The sequence below is a fragment of the Panthera uncia genome, chromosome E3 (genome assembly GCF_023721935.1).
Source record: "Panthera uncia isolate 11264 chromosome E3, Puncia_PCG_1.0, whole genome shotgun sequence".
NCBI classification, from domain to species: domain Eukaryota; kingdom Metazoa; phylum Chordata; class Mammalia; order Carnivora; family Felidae; genus Panthera; species Panthera uncia.
In genome coordinates this window covers 19,449,760-19,472,002 of record NC_064815.1, presented here as the reverse complement: position 1 = coordinate 19,472,002, position 22,243 = coordinate 19,449,760, and the positions used below count along the sequence as shown (strand labels likewise).

At 38.1% G+C, this 22,243-nt stretch overlaps 1 protein-coding gene across 3 annotated transcripts in view; it reads right to left on the bottom strand.

Annotated features, from left to right (window-relative positions):
- RABGEF1 (RAB guanine nucleotide exchange factor 1) overlaps positions 1–22,243 on the bottom strand; it is a 60,992-nt gene that overhangs the window by 12,082 nt on the left and 26,667 nt on the right. For 2 of the 3 annotated variants that reach the window (XM_049639188.1, XM_049639187.1), the window contains exons 4-5: positions 14,882–15,051; positions 1,151–1,232 (exon numbers count right to left, since the gene is read on the bottom strand). In XM_049639188.1, coding sequence (XP_049495145.1) covers positions 1,151–1,232; positions 14,882–15,051 — 252 coding nt within the window. The remainder of the gene's footprint in view (positions 1–1,150; positions 1,233–14,881; positions 15,052–22,243) is intronic. The other variant, XM_049639189.1, reaches the window with a different exon arrangement.

Genomic DNA, 22,243 nt, shown 5'->3' with positions numbered 1-22,243 from the left:
ATTGGTTTCCATACAACACCCAGTGCTCATCCAGGGATGGACAGTTTAAATTAAGAATATGTTTTCATAGTTTTTCCGACATAGCAGAAAACTAATTTACTAGTTAATACATTAAATATACCCAGAAACAAAAGTACAAGATGTTACATTAAAAAATATCCTTTAGGGGCGCCTGGGTGGCTCAGTCGGTTAAGTGTCTGACTTTGGCTCAGGTCATGATCTCACAGTTTGTGAGTTCGAGCCCCGCGTCAGGCTCTGTGCTGACGGCTCAAAGCCTGGAGCCTGCTTCGGATTCTGTGTGTCTGTCTCTTTGCCCCTCCCCCACTCATGCTCTGTCTGTCTGTCTCTGTCTCAAGAATAAATAAATATTTAAAAAAATTTTTTTAAATAAAAAAATAAAAAATACCCTTTAAAAACTTAACCTCAATTTTTGGGACTGCCTCTCACAGAACTGCCAGTTCTAACCTAAGCTGCTTGGCGGGACCTAATAGGTTGTATGCCTTGCCAAGTGGGAAGACCTCAGCATGGCTCACACTATTGCTACATTAGAAAAGCACTTGAAATTCCCAAAACAGAATGACAGCAACCCACTCTTCCATTTTTTCTGAGGTTTACTATAAAACCTTGGAGATTTGGAGGTGTACAGGTGGGGCTTATTTCTCATTTATACATGTATGCTAAGTATATCCTAAAACCCAACATCAATGGAAGTCAAATTCAAGAAAATCTCGAAAACCCTACAGCTCTAAGTCACTGATTCTCAATTTTTATTCCACCGCCACCCATCTGAGGAATACATAATCATGAAAAATGACTCACCATAATGGTGATTCCAAGATGGGGGTTTCATTTAGAAGCCTCCTAAATGGGTTTTAATCGACTCTGCCCCTGCCCCAATGGAATTATTAAACATTGTTCAATAAATGACCCAACTGCTGTGATTACTTTGGAATGATACATACACATGGTGGTATTGAAAGACACTCTAAGGATAAGACCAGCTACCAGGATGTCAGTGGAGTCATTTATAGGACAGAGTTGGCAAACCAGCCAGGCCATCAGAGAAACAGAGAAAGTTCTAAAAGACTCAAAGGTCAGACTCTGTACAACTGACCAGCAATCCCTTAATGGCTGGCTACCAAAGTATTACCTTTTCCACGAGTCTGCATTCTTTCAGTCACATTCTGGTAGAAATCCTGAGTAAACTCTGACTGTTCCTCAATGCTTAAATCCTGAAAAAAAGGGACAAGGAGGTTGCTTGGTAGCTGAAGAAAGATCACGCATAAAGCTCTAAATTTTATAAAGTTTCCAAAATCCACTCCTTAATTGGTGCTAATCTCAAAAGTACCTACCAATTACATAACCCTGTAGAAAAGAAAAGTCTGTCCTGTAATGTTATTTACAACACCCCATGACCTCTTATTTCTTTTGATGTATATATGTATTCCTACATGGGTATAATGCATATGTTGATAATTTACACACTTATGTGCATTTCTATTTATCTGATCTACTTAATCATTTTTGGTGGCTTTCTCACGTCCCATTATATTAAATGATGTATTTAACCAGTCTCTACCATTGTGCGTTTGGGCTCCTCTCTTTTTTTCACTATTATGTACAATTGTGTGGACTGTTTCTCTTGGGTTATTTCTTTGTGATACATTTTCAAGAGTGACATTAACAGTTCATAAATATGAACAACTTTGTATCTCTAAGTATCTACTGCTAGATTGTAATCCTCAGAAACTCCCAATGCAGAGTCATTAGCCATGTATGTGTATTTATTTCTCCAGGGCCCCTACAATAATGGTCTTCGTAATTTTTATTTGGGTTTACTCATTATGTGGTATAATATGTATACTTATTCCCTACTTTCTTTTCAAGAATAAAGTCTACATAAAATATAAACACAGTTCAGGGAGCCCAGGTGGCTCATGAGTTCATGAGTTCAAGCCCTGCATCGGGCTCTGTACTGACAGCTCAGAGCCTAGAGCCTGCTTCAGGTTCTGTGTCTCCCTCGCTCTGCCCCTCCCCTGCTCGAACTCTGTCTCTCTCTCTCTCTCTCTCTCTCTCTCTCAAAAAGAAATAAACATTAAAAAATATAAACACAGTTTAGCACAGTTAACTAGAAGATGATAGGGACGCCTGGGTGGCTCAGTTGGTTAAGGGTCCAACTTTGACTCAGGTCATGATCTCATAGTTCGTGGGTTCGAGTCCTGTGTCGGCTCTGCTCACAGCTCAGAGCCTGGAGCCCGCTTCGGATTCTGTGTCTCCCTCTCTCTCTGCCCTTACCCCTCTTGCACTCTGTCTTTCTCTCTTTCTCTCTCTCTCTCAAAATAAATAAATAAACACTTAAAAACAACTAGAAGATGATAGGAAGAAACACAAAACATGGAGAGAAACAGAATACAGAGGCAGGAACAACAGAAAATGTAGTCCTTAAAGATAGAGAAATTAGTCCAGTCAGTCCAGTTTAGTCTCTAACTAAACTTTCTAGCAATCAACACCAAGACAAAAATAGTCACATAACTGGGTGTTCAAAATATAAATGCAAACGAACCCTTCAGGTGAAATTCTGACACCAAACCCAGAAATTTCTCTCAAGGGTTCTCCTAAAGACTCACCGTAGAAGGGCATGATCATGGCCCAGGACAAATTCCACAGGACCGTTTTTCACAGCCTGCCTCTATGCAGGCCAATGACAGCATGCCGGCAAGGGCCCATAAGGCCTTGGTGAAAGCATGCAGACCCTGTCACTGGCTTAAATCCCAAAAGACGCGTTAGGGTCCAGATCGTGTCGTTCTGCCTTTTACAATGTCCCTCCCACGTATCCTTTCCCGGTTTGGGCCTCAGCAACCCTCCCCTCGAGTATAGCTGCTCTCCCCAACTGTGACGTTTCTCACTTTTCAATCTATCCTGCACCCCACAGTCCAACTGATCATCTGAGATTCAGATCTGAGCACAGAATGAGATTAATCATCGGAGCGTCATACTTCCAATGGTTGTCCGTCAGATGAATGCCGAAGCCTGCACTCAGAATCACCACCCCTTCCTCCTTCCCGCTTACCCTGCCAGGTTACCCAACTGTTCTGAGGTCTGCTTTTGGCTATTCCACCTCTCCAACACTATAAAGTTACTCTCTGCCTGCATTACTTTGACTCCTCTCCAGTCTTCCAACAGCTGTCCGAGGAAGGCTGTGTTCATACCTTACTTCTAAGAGCGGTCTTTCATTCCCTTAGTCCAAACAGCCTTGTGGGCCTCACAGCACTCACAGTGCACCTGCTGCTTTCTTAACTAGGTATTTACAGAAGAGTCCTTTGGTTGAATTAAAATTGATCCCTTGTCTAAGCAAGAACTTGGTACTAAGTAAACTTTAGACGTTTTGAAATGTTGCTTTCATTTGTATTTACCACCATTTTCCAGTGCTGCCTTCCATTCTACCTTTTATTTTACGTTACACAGCTTTTAAAAAGTGAATACCACTAAACCTTTTACCTGATCCTTAAGAACAATATTTAAAAAGTTCAACTGCAGCTTGAAAACTGTTTTAAATTTCTCCACAGAAATAAGTATCTCTCCAGCACAAATAAATATCCTAATCGACTTCACTAATTTACTTCTAAGTTTTTTCATGTTTAACTCTGAAATGTAAGGTGCAAGTATGAAATATGGACCGTAAGTAATCTATATACAAACTTCCCTTTGTCAGTAGCAGATAGTAAGTAAAAAGCAACACTGCTCCCTCTGTTCCCCCAGTTGCTCCTGAGAAACTGAATTTATTTCTGGAATCCCTGGTTTATTTCACTGTCCTATATTTTAATTTTTTTAATTAAAATCTCACCTAGTTGTGATGTCTTTCATTTTAGGATACATTTTGAAGTCTGCTAGATTTAGAAACCTCTCCTACCAAATTCTTGTTCCCAAACCCACCACACAAAAAGATTATATATTTGCTTTTTTTTCTAGAATAAATATAACATTGTAATTTAAATTTTTCTTACCTAGATCCAAGATACTATCTTTAGTCTTTTATTTTTTAAATGTTTGTTTACTTTGAGAGAGAGAGAGAGAGAGAGAGAGAGAGGGAAAGAGGGAGGGAGAGAGAATCTCAAGCAGGCTTAGCATTATCGGTGCAGAGCCTGACATGGGACTTGACCTTACGACCATGAGATCAAGACCTGAGCTGAAATCTAGAGTTGGACACTTAACTGACTGAGCCATCCAGGCGCCCCAACAATCCTTAGTCTTTTAAATCTTTGTATGAACTAACTTTCCTTATTAGACTTTTACTAATATTTAATGCTATTTATCGCTATTATATTTAAAAATTACTATTTTTTAAAGGTTTATTTTTGAGAGAGAGACACAGCGTGAGCAGGGGAGGGGCAGAGAGAGAGGGAAACACAGAATTTGAAGCAGGCTCCAGGCTCTCAGCTGTCAGCACAGAGCCCGACGCAGGGCTCGAACCCAAGAACTGTGAGATCATGATCTGAGCTGAAATCGGACGCTCAACTGACTGAGCCACTCAGGCGTCCCCCAAATTACTATTTTTTAATACTGTGCTAGGCTCTTTAGCTTTTTATCACCAGTATGTCATACTGTAACTGAACTTTATGAATTTATCTTGTTATGCCGGTAAATTTACACCTCTATTAGTACACTTAGATTTTCCTGAGAAGATCATTTTTCCTAAATTTCATGGAAATTTTATTTCTATTCACTCAAAAAGCACTTGCTGTATGATCAAAATTGCTAGCCACTGTACCAGACAAGGTATTAAAAACAAAATTAATAAAATGCCCAGAAGGCATTCCATTTGAATGGGAAGATTGAACGCAAATAAGTAATCATAATATTCTATGAGAATTAAAAACCAGAAGGACAAAAAGTGCCATGGGCCACATGATAAATCCTTCACTTCTCCTTTTTATTGCATCTACCTTCAACAATTCTCTCGAAATAGGTATGGGTATACTGTAGCAGTAAGTATTCTTATTTCATACTAATATCTATGTGATATAGGAACGACGTTTCTAGTAAAGCTCAACGAGACAGGATGTCTCCATGCTCTGGGGTCTGAACTTGAGCAGATCACATCTACTCTGTGAGAAAAGTCCTGATTCTACCCACCTCCTCCTGCTGCTGGAGGATGGGACTCTATCAGAGCATGCTCAGTTTGTCCAATACGTGGCTCTGCTTTCCATACTGCCGCTTCCCAATGAGACTTCAATTTTTTGCTTCCTATCTAGCCCTTGTCTATGAATGGATCAATGAAACTTATATTGTAAATATAAGCTTCATCCCTGCACTAAAGTAGATAACCAGACAAACAGATCCATGGACTGAGCAATTTTAAGTCCACTGGTAATATTTCTTCAGAAAACTAGTTTTAATACTATGCCTGGACTTTCATGTGGGTAATTATAAGCAGCAGCTACATGAAGAATGTGTCCATAAGAACATGTTTGTAAATTCTAAATACCATCAAATTAGTCCCTTCTTCTCCTATTCTTAGTTTAAATCATTTTGTAAATCTTTTCAAATCCTTTCAATAAGCAGACTATGTTTAAATTAACAAAAGGACTATCATTATGGAGTCTGTGAGATGAAACTTTTTATTATGAAGACTATAAATCTAATTCTATTTTTACAATATGGGGGCTTCACTTAACATCTTAACAGTAATATTTTAATTTTCCTTTAGCATGCTATAATTTTACTTGTTATTCTTTCAGTTTATGCACTTTCTGCAATAGATTATTCTTTTTTATCTCCTAGGTGCCTCAGACATGGTTACCTTTCATTTGCACCATATCTCAATACTTAGAACAAACCACAGTACACTGATTCTTAGGATTACTAGTACTCACTTTTTAAAAAAATATTTATTTTGAGGGAGCCAGAGAGAGCGTGCGCTAGTAAGCAGGGGAGGGGCAGAGAGGGGGAGAGAGAATCCCAAGCAGGTTCCTTATTGTCAGCACAGAGCCCGACGCAGGGCTCGATCTCATGAACTGTGAGATCATGACCTAAGCCGAAATCAAGAGCCAGACGCTGAACTGACTGAGCCACCCAGGTGCCCCAGTGGTACTCACTTCTAAGTAAAAACACTGTGACCTCCTTTTCAAGGCCTAAATGGCCTGTTTTGCTAGTGGCAATGAGTCACCTATTCCTCCCCCGGCTCCACACAATCACTGCAATTCTATGTTACTATTCAGAAAATTTCTTTTTATATTTCTATTTATATCACACAGACTTACACTACATTAGACTGTTTATTTTACAATTTACAATAACTCCCCTGCTACTCTGTCCTCTTATCTTGTTTCAGATTCTTTGTAGGACTTACCACTATGTTATATTACAAATCTGTTGATTATTTTCGCCACTAAAATGTGAGCTCCGTGAGGGGACTGTTGACCACCAATATCCTCAGTTCCTACAACAGAGCCAGGAATAGGGCTATTGCTCAATTAGTTGAATGAAGAAATAAATGTGACCATTTATCATTGCCCCTCTCTTTGTAATACTGTAAAAACACTCGGAGACAATTCTACATAGATTTCTTCTATTTCTACAGATCTTGTGAGGAGAGTCACTGATTTTGTTCTGCACTATCTTTTCAAGGATAGCTAAATAGCAAAGAGCCTTGGAAGACAGAGATAGCACCTCCCTCAAGGAAAAGGGTAGACTGTTTATTGTCCAGTATAATAAAGATAACATTTCCATCTGAGGCAAAGGTCAGACAAGTTTAAAACATCCTCTTATCTAACATTACTCACTGCAAGCACAGGCATTACCTGGTCTTTGCATTACCCTGTGGGAACTGACACTCAGGGAATTGGTGCAAAGGCTAATATACTCTAGATATGGCTACTGCTGTGAGTAATAAACTGGCCTTCTTTTCTGACCCAGGGGACTCATGGCTTCTGCCAGTATCCATGGAATGATGGCAGGCTAATTTGTTAACTTGAGAGTAGCGAAAATCTCAGATCCTTCACAGTTCTTCTCAAAGGAGCTAAGCAGGTTTGTGTTGGTAAATTTTTAGGTTCTACAAAATTCCAAAATGTTTTTTCAGTTTTCTAAGAAAAATTACAGTCTACCAAAGTCTACTTTTCCTAAAGTATTTTCAAACTATTGACTGGGATCATCTTTTCTATAATGTCTGTGTGTAAAGTCATTTTATTTTTTTCCTAAAAAATTTTCCTGTTTTGTTTGAAAGTTTGACAAGTGGGTGTATTCTTTTGACTATTAATACGGAGAGGTATTCTGTATACCTTCTTGTCTGGTTGAAATCTTTTTTTTTTTTTTTTTTTCACTCTGTTTTGAAAATCTTTGCCTATTTCCTTAATCATGTTTTCTATGTAGTTCACCTGGCACATCTCATCATTAGAATTTAGAACTCCATAATCTGTTTTCTGGGTTAAGTTTCTTTTGTACTGCAGTTAACTGTTGAATTTATTTAGGTTTTAGCTTCGATGTCCATATTTTTTGTACTGCCAGTTTCTGTTGCCTTCAATAATTTTTTTAAGGAAAATAAACACATTGGTGTTTCAATCCTCTTAAATACAAATTTAAAATTAAACATTAACATTTAAAGTAGACCAAGCATGTGGTTCCCATAGTTTGAGATAGTCCATCTTACTAGGGAATATACCCTGAGGTCACTAGTAGCTAGTTGAACACAGATTTAAACATTTCTACATTTAGATGAACAAAACAGAGCAAAAGTAATTGGTTTTTGTCAAATCCAATTACTGCCAAAATAAAGATGGTGAGAATTGTTAAGGTACATTATGTCCATTTCACATCTCTAAGGTAAAGCCAGTAGTTGATCATTTTTAGCACCTGGTTAGTTAGTAATTACAAATGAGCTCACATATGTTCTTCACAAAGGTCAGCATTAAATTTTTTTAGCAAGAAAAATGTTTATACTCTTGCCTTTCATTTACACAGTGAGATGCGAAAGAACCACAGTGCAGCGAGGCACGGCCAAGTAACCCCACAGGATTCTAGAAGACACTGTATTCATTTAAGATACTTTGATGTCACCAGAATTTCAGCAAACATAGCATTATTCATGATACTCTAGAGGACTAGCAGTGTCCAAGTGGCTTCTTCTCTAAGTATGTGAAACTACAAAACATGGAATCCTAAAAATCAATGAACAGACTCCTGAATTAGAGTTCGTTAATTGAATTGTTTGCTTAGCCACTTGGGTTTTTCCAACAAAGTTTGGGGAAAGGTCAAAAGTACTCATGGATGAGAAAAGACGAATCAGCCTTTCAAGAGTTATAGCAGCTAGTTAGAGGCAGCTAAGCTCCTTTCACCACGCCCACCAAGGTAGGTCCTGGTGTGGGCCATCAGCTTGTACCTCGCCTTGTTAACTAGCACTGCTGTGCCCAGCTCTTTCCCCTCAACAAGAATGCAGAACAAAGCCTCACATCTGTAGGGTCAAACTTGGCTCAGTTTGAACCACAACCGGTTTCATTTGAGTAAGCCGTGATTTTTGAACATCTTCTGGATGTGGATTTCTGTCATTATGGGGCTCTTCTATAGGTTTTATAGGGTTATCATCTTTAATTTTTTTCTCTTGGAACACACATTGTGTTGCTTTCTCTAAAATGCCTACAACCTCTAGCAAGTCCTCGCAGAATTCCTAAATACCATATAATTATGCCTCCTCCACCACTTTTGGCTCCTTGGCAAACAGTTCTCTGTATCTGCCAAATCTTGCTTTTATTCTTCCGTACACTCTTTTAGTTGCTCTTCTAATGACTCTCTCTTCCATGACTATCCTCTCTGTAGAGGAAATACCTCTCTTCCGTTCCATTTTGACCCGTGTCCTCTTCTATTCTGGGCACTGTTCTTTTGTTTTGCAGCTGTGCACAACAGGAGAGGGCCTGAGAGACGATGCCAAAGCTGGGAGCCAGCCTCACCCACTGAGCCATCACGGTTCCCCTTGCTAATGTCTTAAGTTTTCTCGTACATATCGCTATATTCTTCTATGATACATTCTTATTTTATTCACTCATCACTTTCTTTTTTTTTTTTTTTTTTAATTTTTTTTTAACGTTTATTTATTTTTGAGACAGAGAGAGACAGAGCATGAACGGGGGAGGGTCAGAGAGAGAGGGAGACACAGAATCGGAAGCAGGCTCCAGGCTCTGAGCCATCAGCCCAGAGCCCGATGCGGGGCTCGAACTCACGGACCATGAGATCGTGACCTGAGCTGAAGTCGGAGGCTTAACCGACTGAGCCACCCAGGCGCCCCTACTCATCACTTTCAACATAATTATCAATTCAACCTTTTATCTATTTTCAGTTCTTACAACTTACAGATTCTATCAGCTCAGATGCTTTCCCACGGTCTTGTCACCTCACTTCTCATCTAACTTTAAAATTGAGTCCTGGGTTTCTCCCCTAGCCCAGCTCCCCAATTTTCTAATCATGATTAAAGCCTATTTTGTTAATTAAAATTTCCTTGCCTTGGATACAAACCTCTGCTCTCCTAACAGTAAATACACAGCAGGTCAAAGTACTCCTTGCACACATATATGGTTTAGAATAGTGAAATCATTTTTAAAAGTTTATTTATTTAGGGGCACCTGGGTGGCTCAGTCAGTTAAGTGTCCGACTTTGGCTCAGGTCATGATCTCATGGTTCATGGGATCGAGCCCCACATTGGGTTCTGTGCTCACAGCATGGAGCCCACTCCCTCTCCCCCGCCTCTCTCTCTCTCTCTCTCAAAATAAATAAACATTTAAAAAAGTTTATTTATAAAGTGTATTCATTTGTTTATAATGTTTATTTATTTATTTTGAGAGAGAGAGGCGGGGGAGAGGGAGGGAGGGAGGGAAGGAGGGAGAGAGGGAAAGAGAGAGAGAGAGAGAGAGAGAGAGAGAAAATGTGAGTGGGGTAGGGGCAAAGAGAGAGAGGGAGAGAGAAAATCCCAAGCAGGCACTATGCCACCAGCACAGAGCCTGACATGGGGCTTGAATTCACAAACTGCAAGATCATGACCTGAACCAAAATCTAGAGTTGGATGCATAACCAACTGAGCCACCCAGGCACCCCTAGAATAGCGAAGTCATTTTAAGGTATAGGAGGACACCTAGCTTTCTATTTATTCTTGGAAAGAGAAGATAAATGAAGATATAGCTATGTTGTAAACTGTAATTTTTTTCTCCTCATTCAGGTTTAGAAAAATAGTTTTTCAAGAGAGTTGACATGGGAAAAATTTTAAGTTTATATAATATAACCAATATCAGAATTTTATAGAATGAATGCTTGGGAAAAGAATGATGAAAGTAACAAAAGGTCTTACGTTTGTGCTTGACTGCTTCTTTAGTAAGGAAAAAGAATATTTGAATGACTGCTAATAAAGGAATCTTGTTTTTAAAATTGCACTGAGGGGCACCTGGGTGGCTCAGTCAGTTAAGCGCTGAGTCTTGATTTCAGCTCAGGTTGTGGTCTTGTGGTCATGAGATCAAGCTCTGCATGGGGGTCCATGCTGGGTATGGAGCCTGCTTGGGATTTTCTCTCTCCCTCTCAAAAAAATAATGCATCGAGAGATCCACAAAATTCACTTATCAAGAAGCTTTAATTCACTATCTAATAAATTAGAAGGTATGTATTTTAAGGAAGTAGAGGGTATAATAAGCTCCACTTTTAAAAATAGAGTAGGCTCCACTTTCAGAATAGGGGAGAGTGCTTCTGAGTGACTTATTAATAACTAACAATGGCAGGATTTAAACATTTTGGGCAGCAAAAGAAACTTCTTGATTTAACTGCAGTCTGTTTTGTGTTTTGAAAATGTTTTCATATAAATAAACTTATGGGAAAAAAACTTCACCAAGGAAGGGATCTTACTAAGTTAGAAAATAGGGTTTTCTAGTTATGATGGAAAAGGTTAATATTCAAAGTTGGCTCTATATAATACTTTAAAATTACCCTGGCCACATAAAAAGGCTTTGTCCGAATGACAAAAAGAAACCCATACATCCTTCATTTCATTGGTGACCCTATACATCCAGAATCCATGGCCACTCTTAGACCTATCTGAAGCTTGGCTCTTACAGTGAGATTCTTAAATTCTAGTTATTTTTGTAATGATAAGAAGTTTAAAACACTAAACCTTATAAATTCTTCTTAGCTTCTTCTGTATATGCCAGTCCCCCATCAGTCATTTTCTTAGTAAAATTTAAATTCTTGCTATGATGACTTCTAAGAAGAGAAAAGTGGCTGATGACAACATAAATATAAATGGATTTTGTGTTAATGATGTAGCTGCCTATTTTGTTTGCAATAAAAATACCTCTTATTCTAAATAATATGAAAAGGAACTGTAAGAAATATATATTTTAAGTAGCTAATAAGATTAACCAAACAGAAAAAATGACAAAATAAACCACCTTCAGAAGAGTCTGAGCAACCAACAATATTTGTTGAACAGTAAAGCATTACATTGTATTACTGCAGTGTGTATGAATTATGTAAGGACTGAATGAAATTTCATCCCAAAGAGACATCCTTTTGGGATGAGGAAATTGAAAAAAGAAAAAAAAATTCTGAGTGCAGATGAGGTGTTTTGTGATAAAGATAAAATGGCTGAAAATAAACCCAACCTTTTTAATGCAATTCTGTAAATATTTAATTTTCTAGACTTGAGCCAGATATGGAAAAGGCTGCTCACCACTGACATACACTCAGATTGGAGAAAACAGGAATGCAGTAGAAAAAGATGTGGGCAAGAGCGGTCCATTGTTCTGGACCTCAGAGATTTGGGGAAGACTGCTACTGGGGGGCACAGAAGAAAGAATCACCAGTTAATGGCAACGTCAACAGGGTGGGTTCAAACATATAGGAAATGAATTTTCATACTGTATAGGTCACTAGAATAAGATGACTTAGAAAGTCTACTTGGTGAGACTAACATTAAATTAAGTTTTTTGAGCCTTAAGTCTAAGCCTAAGTTAAGATTTTGAGTTTTGGTTACCTGAGTACAGAGGACACCTTTCACACACTTCATTACCTCAGCAACTATCCCCAACTGCACTCAATCAGATCCTCTCAAGAAATTTATATGATTAAGTGATTTGAAGCTTATTAGGTAAGATTGGTTCATTCTGATATAAAAACTGTTTTATTTATTTAAAAGGACATTTAACTTGCAGCCAAAGGCAAAAGGGCATCCTGGAGAAGCGCTGGACATTTCAGTTTAACAAATATCTGTTCAATATCAGGTATGTGCCAGGTATTGTGGCACATACCTGCCTAAGACTTGGACACTTAGCCACAGAACACTTAGTGCTAGTGTAGAAACAGAAAACTGTTGCACAATGGCTCTTCAAATGGAAGGAATCTGAGGCCACATTCAGTTCTCAGATACGGGTTAGTGATGCCTTGAAAACAGTTAGGCATGATGGTATTCTGCCCCAGTTAATTACTGTTTTACTTTAGTATATTGGTTTAAAAGTCAACTAAATTATTACAGAACAAGGGCACGTTACAGTTCTGAGCAAAAGAAAAATGAACAAATCAGTTCTGATGAGCTGATCAAATGAGCTTATTGTTTTTCTAAAATATAGCATTACACAGTACATATGCTATATGTACTGTAGTCTCTAGGCCAAAATAGTATGAATATCCTGTAAACATTCTGTATGGACTAAAGAAAAAATAACTACAGGGGTGCCTGTGTGGCTCAGTCAGTTAAGTGTCCAGCTTCGGCCTAGGTCATGATCTTGCCGTTCCCAAGTTCAAGCCCCACCCTGGGCTCTGTGCTGACAGCTCGGAGGCTGGAGCCTGCTTCAGATTCTGTCTCTCTCTCTCTCTGCCCCTTCCCAACTCACATCGTCTCCTTCTCTTAAAAATAAATAAACATTAGAAAAAATTTTGAAAAAAAGAATAAATAACTACAAAGGCTTAGTTTTTATTTATGGCTAAAAAAATGAAAGTTGTCTTAAATACTGAGAACAAACTGAGGGTTGATGGGGGTGGGGGAGAGGGGAAAGTGGGTGATGGGCATTGAGGAGGGCACCTATTGGGATGAGCACTGGGTGTTGTATGGAAACTAATTTGACAATAAATTATATATTAAAAAAAAATGAAAGTTGTATACCACATGACCTCTGAAGATTCCATACTAAGGAAGTCTATCACTGCTTCTAACTCAAAACATCAATGATTATGGGCGCCTGGGTGGCTCAGTCGGTTGAGCTTCAACTTCAGCTCAGGTCACGATCTCATGGTTTGAGCCCTGCATCCAGTCCTATGCTGACAGCTCAGAGCCTGGAGCCTGCTTCAGATTTTGTCTCCCTCTCTCTCTGACCCTCCCCAACTCACTCTCTCTCAAAAATAAATAAATGTTACAAAAACAAAACAAAACAAAAAACCCATCAATGATATATGCTTTCTTTAAATGTTACTATGTGCTTACAAATGCTTTAAATTTTTTTTTTTTTACCGTTTATTCATTTTTTGATAGAGACAGAGAGTGAGTGGGGGAGGGGCAGAGAGAGAGGGAGACACAGAACCTGAAGACAGGCTCCAGGCTCTGAACTGACAGCACAGAGCCCAATGCGGGGCTCGAACTCACGTACCATGAGATCATGACCTGAGCTGAAGTCGGATGCTTAACCAACTGAGCTACCCAGGCACCCCTGCTTACAAATACTCTGAGGAGAAAACAGGACTGCTTATTCTCAGTATAACTGCACACCAAAAAACAAGAGAGAAAGCTTCTTTTCTCCCTTATTAACTGAATTCAATATTTAAAAAGTATCTTGGCAGAAGCTGTTTGCTTATTAGCCTAGTGATAGTGACCACAGCTGAAATACAGCTAAGCAGTTAATCACCTTGCTGCTTTTCTTATTCTCTTTTCCTAAGACTTCCTCACTGTCCAGAAGGGACTTTTAGAGCTAATTCTGAGTTTAATGGGTAAAGAATGTTACAAATAAATTGATCGTTGTTTACAGAAATGAGTCCCTTTACAAGTAGTCTTATAAATTACTGCAATTGAGGGGCGCCTGGGTGGCTCAGTCGGTTAAGCATCCGACTTCAGCTCAGGTCACGATCTCACGGTCCATGAGTTCAAGCCCCGCGTCGGGCTCTGGGCTGACGGCTCAGAGCCTGGAGCCTGCTTACGAGTCTGTGTCTCCCTCTCTCTCTGACCCTCCCCTGTTCATGCTTTGTCTCTCTCTGTCTCAAAAATAAATAAACGTACAAAAAAAAAAAATTACTGCAATTGAGATTACAGTTTAGAAATTGCAGGTTAAAGAGACACCTGTGGAAGGCACAAGTTCTAGTTCTGACACTGGCAAAATCTAACTGTGTAACCTTGACAAGTCACTCATCCTCTCAGGCTCCCACCTTCCCCATCTATAAAACAAAAGGGACTGAAACTGGATAGTTGCTAAGGTCCCTTTCAACATCTAAATTCTGGCTTTCCCTTCTCCCACCTGATCAAGGAGAGGTATTTTATAACAAAATACAAAACAAAAACAGAAAACCCTAAAATGAACGCTATTGGCCTAACTACTGCTACCTAGAGTTCAAGGTCTACTATGTTCCCTTAGCGGTTTAAACTACATACAAGGTGACAATTTAGGAAGGCTTATTACTAAAGTACACAATACAAGTGGCTTCGATGTCAGACTTTCCATGCAAAGATGACCCAAATACCACTGAGTTGCAGTGGAAAAGTACTAGCCTGGGAGTTGGGTTTTAACTTGGTTCAGTGACATCTCTTAGGTAAGTAACTTAACATCTCTGGATCCTGATTTTCCCAGGTGTAAAATGACAAAGTTATACTAGATTATCTCTAAGACCTTTCCTAAAACCAAAACTCTATGTTTCTAAGTGGTTACTCTCAACCTACCCTTTTGTAATGCATTGCTTCCAAAAACAGCTTGGTCTGCTTATAGATTTCTTGGCCTGTCTTGTGGAAGGTCTTGAGAAATTCTATGAACTCTTTAGACACTCTATCCGTTTCAATGCTGGTTTGCCGGTTTATGGAAGGACTGGGAGCTTTTGCTTCCTGAATTTCTGCTGGGAAAATTAAACATAGTAAGTTTCATTACATAGAAGATCCATGCATGGAATTACTTAAACTATGTAACTTGATTATTTAAATTATGCTTAATCAAAGTTAAACTTGAATTTAAATTCTGTTTAAATATTTGGACCACTTTAAAGTAAGCTCAATCTATTTTATGACGAGGAAGTACAAGCAGATAAAACTACACGATCTAAAAGATATTCCCATTCAAATAAAAGTTGCTCTACTAATATTTTCTTAGCCAAAATATATCATACTTTGACGCATATACTTAATTATAAATACTGAAATGGCGGCACTATCTTGAACAACTTTCTCAAAGACTGCATGAATTTACAAAACTAGTCAATTAGCAAAATAACAATCAGGAGAAGCACAAAAATGTTAGGTGACTTATAACATGTGAGACAACTCTTCCAAATCCATTCTACTTCTCAAAAAGGCAAAGGCTCATTTGTTTATGTGGAGACTAACAATTCCTGACCCATAATCCAGTTTTCAAAAAAATTTTTCAAGTCATACTGCTCTAAGTGCAAGAACGCATCCAACATAGCAATCATGACAGAACGAACAGCAAAGAGGTAAGCAAAGTAAGTAAAACACTGTCTAATCAGTGGCCACACACCTCTTTCCTCTCTTCAAATGGGACCTTTAAAGAATAAAGATAACAGTGCTACAATACAGTAGGCGCTCTCTGATCACATTCTAGCCTCCTGATATTCAACTGCTAATCCAATAACTGTAAGGAATTAAATGACTCATATCCCCACAGTTCCCTTTTATACATAAAAAGAAAGATCATTAGGTAGAGAAAGTATCTTCTGAAGATACTGAAATCAACTTGTTACCTGCTTACTCAGAGTAACTTCCTATCATCTTATGTTTTGAACCTTAGTACCTGAGATATATTTCAATAAAGAAGTTGCAGTAAAGTTTTCAGATAATAGAAGACTGGATTATTCAAGTGAGACAAACACATGTAGACTACCTAAAAGAATATACTATTAACTATGGTGAAGTAAAGATTCTACCTCTCTTGTATCATCACATAGCTGGTGATCAAACCAATGAGGTACTTAAATTGTTGGACTTATGTTCAGAGTAAGGGTGAAAACACCCTTTCTCCTCCCAACAGTACTATTAAGTAGTTAGCAGAACAAAGTTGCACATTATAGTTATCTTTTCAAATCAAGTATTTGCAGATCTTTCAGATTATCAGCTGCTTCCTAATTATGATTCGAACTATAGAAGCCCTAAAATCACATTAAAATAAAATAAAAAAAAAAAAAAGCACACAAAAACCCCACTATATCTATGGCTAAAAATACTATCAGTCAAAAGTCAACCAACAGACTGGAAAAAATGCTTGTAAGCTTTATCACAAAGAAAGGGCTACTCTCCCTAATGTAAAGTAACTCCTATAAAGAAGAAAAAAAAAAATAACAGTTCAACAGGAAAATGGGTAAGGAATCCTAACATTGCACAGAAAAGAAACCTAAATGTATTTTAAACAAAGGAAACATGCTCAGTCTCACTCGTAACAAATATGCAAATCGAAACTACTATGAGATGCCATTTTAAAAATGAACAGACACAAATCTGATGTTGATGTTGATGAGGGTATGGGGTAAAAAGGCATTCTCATCTGTGGAGGTGGGAATGTAAAATGATACAACTGCAATGAAATGCAATTTGGCAATAATCATCAAAATTAAAAATACATTTATCCTATGACCCAATAATTCCATTTCTCAGAAATTTTCTGATATAACCACACATGTACAAAATGAAATATATACAAGGCTATTCATTTTAGGACTGCTTATAACAGCAAGACTAAAAATGGCACAATGCACACCACTAAGGAACTAATAAATTGTGGTTTAATCCATAAAAGGGAATACTATGTAGTTTTAAAATAAAGTACTTTTCATGTACTAAAAAAAAAAAGAGTTCTCAAAACATATTGCTAAAGTGAAAACAAAAAACAAAAAACGACAGTATGTGAATAAGAATATAGAACAGAGTATATATAATAAAAATATATGTGTTTAGAAATGAAGAAAAGCACCTAAGGATACACAAGAAACCAATGACAAAGGTTGTCTGAATACGGGAGAACAATGGTGGTGATGGCTGGGAACTAGATGGGTGAGGGACCATACACCTTTTATTTTGTAGCCATTTGAATGTACTACTTATTTTTTTTTTTAGCAAATAAATTAATCAGGTACAATCTAACTTAGAACAAAAACTGGAAGCACCCTTTCTAAACATTTTTACCAATATGGAATACCAAAAGGTGTATTCAACAGTCTGTATGATTAGAAAAAATTCTTTAAGGAGTGCCTGGGTGTCTCAGTAGGTTAAGCACCTGACTCTTGGTTTCGACTCAGGGCATGATCTCATGGTTCATGAGTTCGAGCCCTGAATTGGGCTCTGCGCTGTCAGTGTGGGGCCTGCTTGGGATTCTCTCCCCCTCTCTCTCTGCCCCTCCCCCGCATGCACATGTGTGCTCTCTCTCAAAATAAATAAATAAAAACTTTAAAAAGAAAAAAGAAATAAAAAGTTCTTTAACACTTAGCTTAATCCTTCACTCAATCTGATAATTCCACTTCTGGTCATGATGGGATAACAGGGGTTGGGTTCACCCTACTCCCTTAACAACTAGAAAATCAGACAAAATACACGAAATAATGCTTTTCAGACATCGGACAACAGGTGGATGGGAGGGTAAGCCCTGAGAGAAGCAGACAAATATGGTAAGTCTTCCAAGTACCCCAGCTCGCTGCACAGAGAGTTTTTAGGCCATGGCAACTCAAACAGAGCCTAGCAGACCTACTGAATTTGGGAAACAGCATTTAGAGCTGAGGGAGGCCAAAGTCGCTAGAAATTGCATGGCAAAATACAGAGAGGATGGGGCTGCAGAGAAAAAATTCCAGGTAACTGCAGAGGGATTCCTGTGAGTCTTTGAGGGAGTACTGCATGTATATGTGAGAAAGTACCCAAGATCGCATAAAGAAGCAGGCAGAACAATAACAATCCCCAGAGCACACATGACTGGGAATAATTCACTTCCAAATAGCCAGGAGGAACAAAGAACATCAGCAATGGCAAATATAAAAAAACAATTTCTCATTAAAGTAAAATTTCTTTAAAAGATCATTAACTGGAGCCACCTGGGTGGCTCAGTTGGTCAAGTGACCCATTCTTGATTTCGATTCAGGTCGTGATCTCATGGTTCACGCGAAAGGGCTCCGTGGTGGGGTCTGCACTGACAGTGTGGAGCCTGATTGGGATTCTCTCTCACCTCTCTCTGCCCCTCCCCTGCGTGTGTACTCTCTCATACATACATACATACATACATACATACATGAATGTATGTCTTCCTAGCAAGGTTCCTGAAAAACTTAACTATCCTACAATCCAACAATTACATTACTAGGTATTTACCCAAAGAATACAAAAATACTAATTCAAAGGGATACATGCATCCTAATTTTTACAGCAGCATTATCTACAATAGCTAAATTATGGAAACAGGCCGAGTCTCCATCAACTGATGAATGGATAAAAAAGATACACACACACATATACATATATACATACATACACACAATGGAATATTACACAGCCACAAAACAGAATGAAATCTTGCCATCTACAATGACAAAGATGGAGCTAGAGAATATCATGAGTAAAATAAGTCAGTCAGGGAAAGAAAATACCATACAATTTTATTCATATGTGGAATTTAAAAAACAAAACAAATGAGCAAAGGGAAAAAAGAGAGAGAGAGAGGCAAACCAAGAAACAGACTCTTAATTATAGAGAACACACTAATGGTTAGCAGGGGGGATGTGGGGGATGGGATGGGTTAAATAGGTGATGGGGATTAAGAAGTGCACTTGTCGTGATGAGCACCAGGTGTTGTATGGGAGTATTGAATCACTATATTGTACATCGGAAACCAATATTATTGTACTGTATGTTATCTAACTGGAGTTTAAATAAAAACTAAAAACAATAATAAAAAAAAGTCTTCCTAGCAGAATAACATATGCTTTTGAATTATATTGGCAATATTTACAGCTCTTTCAAGAATTTTCCATATTGCAGACACTGTGCTTTACTATATATTCTCATTAGTCCTTAAAAATTTAGATTCCTGAAATCATATGAAATAATAATATCTACCATTTTAAGCCACATACACACTGAGGTTAGAGAAGTTAAGTCACTTATATGCCTCAAGTCACACAAGTAGAGGAAAAGCTGAAATCTGAGACCAGATCTGCTTAATTTCCAAGCCCGGGTTCTTTACAACCACACCATAACGTCCCTACTATTATTACAGCGTCTATTTATTCCTTTTTAAGCAAATCATTGAGTAGCAATTCAGTATCTACTACATAAAGCTGCCTGCAAAGGCAGATCACACTAAATCCAGTTAAGTCTTTGATATATAAAGTAAACCTGTAAAAGCAAAATCTTCACTAAATTTGTTTGAAGAATAGGTATGAAAGAGTAAAGACAATCTGAATATGCCAGTTATCAAAAAAGGACATGATCATGTAGTAAAGATGATTAACACCATTTCTAGGACGAAAAACATTTTATATCTCAATGTTAAAAATTTTACTGAAAAATCCCATGTTTCTCAGATTCAAAAAAAAAAATCAATAGGGGCAACTCAGCAGAATATTATAGGAACCAGAGGAGCCAACTCTGCGATTAGAGGTTCGAAACTTTCAGTCCCACCCACCCCCTGACTTCTGACTTTCAGAATGCAGAGGGGATGGACATTTTTGATCACCAACAGCCAACGATTTAATCAACCATGCCTATGAAATGAAGTTGCCATAAAAATTCCTGAAGGATTAGGTCTGGGGAGTTTCCACATTGGTGAACACAACGAGGTGCTGGCTGTATGGCACACCCAGAGAGGGCATGGCAGCTTGGTGCCCGCTCCCCTATACCCTGCCCTATGCAACTCTTCCATTTGGCTAGCCCTGTGTTGTAGTCTTTGTAATACATCATAAGCATTAATGAAGTGTTTTCCTGACTTCTGTGAGTCATTCTAACAAATTGTCAAATCTGAGAAGAGGCCTGTGGGAATCCCCAACTTCTAGATGGTTGGTCAGGAGTATGGGTGCCCAACTCATGGGGGCTGCAGCTGGCCTCTTAGGGTGGAGACAGTCTTGTGGAACTGAGCCCTTAACCTGTGGGTTTTGTGCTGACTCTGGGTAGTGTCAAAAAAAGGACTGAATTGTTGGGACACCCAGTTGGTGTCAAAGAATAAAAGACACTAAATATGCGATAATGGGGAAACAATTTCTCATAATCCTTATCAATGAAAATCAGAAAACAGGCACAATTATAAAATCAGTTCTAAATTCAACTTGGGGAATCATTACCTCAGTTTCATCTAAGTGCCACACAGGCCCTCATGATTAAAGTAGCAATTTATTAGTGATCTTTCAGATGATGTAATCAACACTATGCTTCTATTTAACTAGCATCTGGGACATCTTGGGACAGCACTGAATGCTGGAGGATTATAGTTTTATTTTTAACTTATTTTGAAATAACCTCAAATTTACAGAAAAGCTGCCAGATTGTTACAAATAATTTCTTTATACCTTTAACTCAGATTCATGAAATTGTAACCTTTTGCTACATCTCTATTATTTTTTCTAAATTTTCAGGTAGATTGTATATAGCATGCTCTGTATCTCTCTTTTTTTTAATATATGAAATTTATTGTCAAATTGGTTTCCATACAACACCAAGTGCTCATCCCAAAAGATGCCCTCTTCAATACCCATCACTCACCCTCCCCTCCCTCCCACCCCCCATGCTCTTTATCTCTTAATATGAGCGTTTCCTAACAAGGATATGCTTTTACATAACTATAGTACAGTTACTAAAAAAAGTGTGTGGGTTTTTTTCTTACATAGGATCCAATGGAGGGTCACATCTTCGTTTGGCGGTCACGCATAGTCTCCCTTTAACCTCTAAGGGCTCCCAGCCTTCCTTTGTTTTTGTAATATTGACAATTTTAAAGAATAAAAAGGCAAGTCATTTTATTGAATGCCCCTCAGTTTGGGTTTCTCTCTTCTTTCCTCATGACTGGATTCAGGTTATAAATTTCAGCTTAAGTATTAACATAATTCATGGTATGTTCTTCTCAAAGGATATCTGGAGGCACATAAGGTCCATTTCCCATCATTACATAGTTGCCATTTCTCTATTTGTAATTAATAAATTAGCTGTGGGACTTAATTTGAGATCATGCTCATAATTTGTTCCTCAGAAAACTTCTCTCACCTCAGATTTAACATTCACTGGTGAAATCTGCCTGAATCAATTCTTACTATGATGACTGCAAAATGGTGATTTCTTATCTCCATCTCTCCTTCCACATTTATTAGTCAACATTCTATGGTAAAAAAGAGTTATCTCTTCTCTTTTATTTAATCATTTATCTATTTTATTAGTTGAAAGGACTAATGGATTACTTTATTCAGGTATACTCCATTTATTGTCCTTACTTAATACTCAAATTTGACCAGTGGAAATCCACAGAAGATGGCTGCTGGGTCTTTTACATGTCCCCAAATTTTGGGCGGCCCCCCTGCTCCAGCTCCAGAATCAGTCTTTTCTCCAAGGAACCCTCAAGTTCACTTTAGTGAAGATTAATACTTAGAATCTAAGGTCTGGGTGGAAAAATTGGTATGTTTCTGTTCTAAAAATGGAAAAGATATTCTTCCTATGAGCACTGCCTTTAGATTAGTTTGTGAAAGACGTGTACAAGATTCTACTCAGGGCAACAACATCTAGTTGAGCTCTCAAAAAAAAGGACTTTTAAAATGTGTGAGCAAGTATTTCAACTTGGCCAACCAACTATGATTTATTGTGTAAGCTATAATATAGCTCACTCAATCTTACTTTAGAGATTTTAAAACTCTAAATAAACTTTCTGAGTCTTTACAGTCAAGCTATTCCATTAACTTTCTCTGAAGGGCAACCCAACTCTTAACAGGATATTAAATATTCTTCAAACTCCTTAGAAGGCTATATTTATGTTCTGTTTACAACCAACCTTCCTTGGTTTAAGAGCTTTCTTTCATGCCACCAATGGAAGCAAGAAAAATATCAAGAGCAAAGGCATTGTGTATT